We start from the raw sequence: 5,000 nt of genomic DNA on the forward strand, positions 1-5,000 counted from the left end.
CATGATGAATAGTTTGTGAACACACACACACGTCTGCTGTCCTGGACTCTACTGAACTGTCCTGGACTCTACTGGACTGTCCTGGACTCTAATTTACTCTACTGTATTCTACTGAACCCTAATGGACTCTACTGGACTCTACTGAACTCTAATGGACTCTACTGGATTCTACTGAAGTCTAATGGACTCTACTGGACTCTACTGGACTCTACTGAACTCTACTGAACTGTACTGGACTCTACTGAACTCTAATGACTCTACAGAACTCTACTGGATTCTACTGAACTGTACTGAACTCTACTGGACTGTACTGAACTCTACTGGACTCTACTGGATTCTACTGAACTGTACTGAACTCTACTGAACTGTACTGAACTCTACTGAACTGTACTGGACTCTACTGAACTCTACTGGACTCTACTGGACTCTACTGAACTTTACTGGACTCTACTGAACTCTACTGGACTCTACTGAACTCTAATGGACTCTAAAGAACTCTACTGGATTCTACTGAACTGTACTGAACTCTACTGGACTCTACTGAACTGTACTGGACTCTACTGGACTCTACTGAACTCTACTGAACTGCACTGGACTCTACTGAACTGTACTGGACTCTACTGGACCCTACTGAACTCTACTGGACTCTACTGGACTCTACTGAACTGTACTGGACTCTACTGAACTGTACTGGACTCTACTGAACTGTACTGGACTCTACTGAACTGTACTGGACTCTACTGGACTCTACTGTACTGTACTGGACTCTACTGAACTCTACTGGACTCTACTGAACTGTACTGGACTCTACTGAACTGTACTGGACTCTACTGAACTGTACTGAACTGTACTGGACTCTACTGAACTGTACTGGATCCTACTGGACTCTACTGAACTGTACTGGACTCTACTGAACTCTACTGGACTCTACTGAACTGTACTGGACTCTACTGGACTCTACTGAACTGTACTGGACTCTACTGGACTCTACTGAACTGTACTGAACTCTACTGGACTCTACTGAACTGTACTGGACTCTACTGAACTCTACTGAACTGCACTGGACTCTACTGAACTGAACTGTACTGGACTCTACTGAACTGTACTGGACCCTACTGGACTCTACTGAACTGTACTGGACTCTACTGAACTCTACTGGACTCTACTGAACTGCACTGGACTCTACTGAACTGTACTGGACTCTACTGAACTGTACTGGACTCTACTGAACTGTACTGGACCCTACTGGACTCTACTGAACTGTACTGGACTCTACTGAACTCTACTGAACTCTACTGAACTGCACTGGACTCTACTGAACTGAACTGTACTGGACTCTACTGAACTGTACTGGACCCTACTGGACTCTACTGAACTGTACTGGACTCTACTGAACTCTACTGGACTCTACTGAACTGTACTGGACTCTACTGGACTCTACTGAACTGTACTGGACTCTACTGAACTCTACTGGACTGTACTGGACTCTACTGGACTCTACTGGACTGTACTGGACTCTACTGGACTCTACTGAACTGTACTGGACTCTACTGAACTCTACTGGACTCTACTGAACTGTACTGGACTCTACTGAACTCTACTGGACTCTACTGAACTGTACTGAACTCTACTGGACTCTACTGAACTGTACTGGACCCTACTGAACTCTACTGGACTCTACTGAACTGTACTGGACTCTACTGAACTGTACTGGACTCTACTGTACTGGACTGGACTCTACTGTACTGGACTCTACTGAACTGTACTGGACTCTACTGGACTGTACTGGACTCTACTGGACTCTACTGAACTGTACTGGACTCTACTGAACTGTACTGGACTCTACTGTACTGGACTCTACTGAACTGTACTGGACTCTACTGAACTCTACTGAACTGTACTGGACTCTACTGAACTCTACTGGACTGTACTGAACTCTACTGGACTCTACTGAACTCTACTGAACTGTACTGGACTCTACTGAACTCTACTGGACTCTACTGAACTCTACTGGACTCTACTGAACTCTACTGGACTCTACTGAACTGTACTGGACTCTACTGAACTGTACTGGACTCTACTGGACTCTACTGGACTCTACTGAACTGTACTGAACTCTACTGGACTCTACTGGACTCTACTGAACTGTACTGAACTCTACTGGACTCTACTGAACTGTACTGGACTCTACTGTACTGGACTCTACTGAACTGTACTGGACTCTACTGGACTCTACTGAACTCTACTGGACTGTACTGGACTCTACTGAACTCTACTGGACTCTACTGAACTCTACTGGACTCTACTGAACTGTACTGGACTCTACTGAACTCTACTGGACTCTACTGAACTCTACTGGACTCTACTGAACTGTACTGGACTCTACTGAACTGTACTGGACTCTACTGGACTCTACTGGACTCTACTGGACTCTACTGAACTGTACTGGACTCTACTGGACTCTACTGGACTCTACTGTGGCTTCTGTCTCTGTTCTTGTTATTTATTATAAAGAGATGCTCCAATAAACTATTACACTATCAATCTGTTGCTATGGCGATGAGTGACACACACACACACACACACACACAGACAGGTGTGTAGGTAGACAGGTTTTATTGATGAGAGCAGAGCAGTGAGACTCAGTCAGGTGTAAACAGGAAGTGATGTCACGCTGCTTCGTGGTTCCAGCCCAGGAACCAGCCGGTGAAGGTCGGCGGTTCGAATCCCTGTTTCACCTTCACGGTCGGAGTACCGGGGTCTCTGTCAGCCGGGTCGCTCTCCAGGTACTGGACCGCTGCACACAATGTTAGCAGTTAGCTGTTAGCATCCTGAACCACCTGGACCAGGTGCTTGTATCACGTGCACGCGCCTGGTGATTATGTGCGCAGGTTTTGTCTGTCTGTGTCTCACCTGACGCCGACGCCTCCGTCTTCTCGTCCTCGTGAGCCTCGTCACCGATCCAAACAAACACCTGCAGGAGGACACAGGAAGCCCAGGAGACAGGAAGTGAGGAGACAAAGAGGACAGAGGTGGGACATGTTACCATGGTGATGGCCGGAGACTCACCTGGTCCCAGGTATCCAAGATCATGACATCATCAGGAGCGAGGTCATCCTGCGTCAGCTCACCTGGAATCTCCTCCATCTGAACACACACACACACAGGTGATGTTCACATCTGGACACACACAGGTGATGTTCACATCTGGACACACACAGGTGATGTTCACATCTGGACACACACAGGTGATGTTCTCAGGGTTAGCAGGTTAGCAGCTAGCTGTCTAACGGTTGTCCTCAGTGAGACGTGTCTCACCTGGAATGTCCCGGTCTTGTTGGAGCAGGCGAAGAGACGAGGAGGATGAGCCTCCATGTTGTTGTTCAGGCGGGGGGACCGACAGTAGTCCTCCTTCCCCCCCAACGCATCCCACAATGCATCTGGAATCACACAGAGAGACAGGTTCAATGGAGTTCACATGGACCAAACAGACCCCCCCATCACCCCTCACCTTCCTCCCCCCCCTCCTTCAGCTGGGTGGGGGTCACCTGCAGGAGCTCCGCCAGATGTTCAGCTCCCTGGACCTCAGCTGAGCTGCTGCTGCCCCCCCGCCACATCCAGGACGTAGAGCCGGAGACCAGCAGGAAGACGTCACTGGAGTTCAGACTGGAGGAGGACGGATCCACCTGAGGACGACCAGAGGAGGACCAGAGGACGACATGGTCAGACTGGTCGGACTGGGGCGTTTAGGGACTAAAATGAGCGTGGGGCGTTTAGGGACTAAAATGAGTTTGGGGCGTTTAGGGACTAAAATGAGCGTGGGGCGTTTAGGGACTAAAATGAGCGTGGGGCGTTTAGGGACTAAACTGAGCGTGGGGCGTTTAGGGACTAAAATGAGCGTGGGGCGTTTAGGGACTAAAATGAGCGTGGGGCGTTTAGGGACTAAAATGAGTTTGGGGCGTTTAGGGACTAAAATGAGTGTGGGGCGTTTAGGGACTAAAATGAGCGTGGGGCGTTTAGGGACTAAAATGAGCGTGGGGCGTTTAGGGACTAAAATGAGCGTGGGCGTTTAGGGACTAAAATGAGCGTGGGGCGTTTAGGGACTAAAATGAGCGTGGGGCGTTTAGGGACTAAAATGAGCGTGGGGCGTTTAGGGACTAAACTGAGCGTGGGGCGTTTAGGGACTAAACTGAGCGTGGGGCGTTTAGGGACTAAACTGAGCGTGGGGCGTTTAGGGACTAAAATGAGCGTGGGGCGTTTAGGGACTAAAATGAGCGTGGGGCGTTTAGGGACTAAACTGAGCGTGGGGCGTTTAGGGACTAAAATGAGCGTGGGGCGTTTAGGGACTGAAATGAGCGTGGGGCGTTTAGGGACTGAAATGAGCGTGGGGCGTTTAGGGACTAAAATTAGTTTGGGGCGTTTAGGGACTAAAATGAGCGTGGGGCGTTTAGGGACTAAACTGAGCGTGGGGCGTTTAGGGACTAAACTGAGCGTGGGGTGTGTGTGCGTGGCTCTGGTTTCCTGTCTCACCTCCACAGCTCTGGAGTCTCCTGCTGGATTGGATCGAACCTGGAACAGGCGGGTATCTGCCACCTCTGATTGGCCGCCCTCTCTGGAAGTCCCGCCCTTGTGCACCACCATTGATCGGCCGTCAAACAGGCTCATGAGGTGGGCGGGCTCTTTGCCCTGAACCACACGCACCTGCACAGCCCCCCCGCCCTGTTCGTCACCCAACTGGACCGCCAAGATGGCCGACGCTCCAACCTCATCCTGGCTGGACTCGGCGCCCTGCCTGAAGAGAGAGACGGAAATATGACATCATTAATAGAAGAAGAAATATTAGCGTGGGGGGTTCAGGAACTAAAATGAGCGTGGGGGGGTTCAGGAACTAAAATGAGCGTGGGGCGTTCAGGAACTAAAATGAGCGTGGGGCGTTCAGGAACTAAAATGAGCGTGGGGCGTTCAGGAACTAAAATGAGCGTGGGGCGTTCAGGAGCTAA

At 50.0% G+C, this 5,000-nt stretch overlaps 1 protein-coding gene across 2 annotated transcripts in view; it reads right to left on the bottom strand.

The window, feature by feature from the left end:
- Positions 1–2,599: 2,599 nt before the first annotated feature.
- LOC141770064 (gelsolin-like) overlaps positions 2,600–5,000 on the bottom strand; it is a 19,146-nt gene continuing 16,745 nt past the window's right edge. For both annotated transcript variants that reach the window (XM_074639705.1, XM_074639706.1), the window contains 6 exons: positions 4,531–4,792; positions 3,512–3,686; positions 3,319–3,440; positions 3,070–3,147; positions 2,914–2,974; positions 2,600–2,797 (listed from right to left, as the gene is read on the bottom strand). In XM_074639705.1, coding sequence (XP_074495806.1) covers positions 2,670–2,797; positions 2,914–2,974; positions 3,070–3,147; positions 3,319–3,440; positions 3,512–3,686; positions 4,531–4,792 — 826 coding nt within the window. In that variant the 3' untranslated portion in view covers positions 2,600–2,669. The remainder of the gene's footprint in view (positions 2,798–2,913; positions 2,975–3,069; positions 3,148–3,318; positions 3,441–3,511; positions 3,687–4,530; positions 4,793–5,000) is intronic.

This window comes from Sebastes fasciatus, chromosome 6 (genome assembly GCF_043250625.1).
Source record: "Sebastes fasciatus isolate fSebFas1 chromosome 6, fSebFas1.pri, whole genome shotgun sequence".
NCBI lineage: Eukaryota > Metazoa > Chordata > Actinopteri > Perciformes > Sebastidae > Sebastes > Sebastes fasciatus.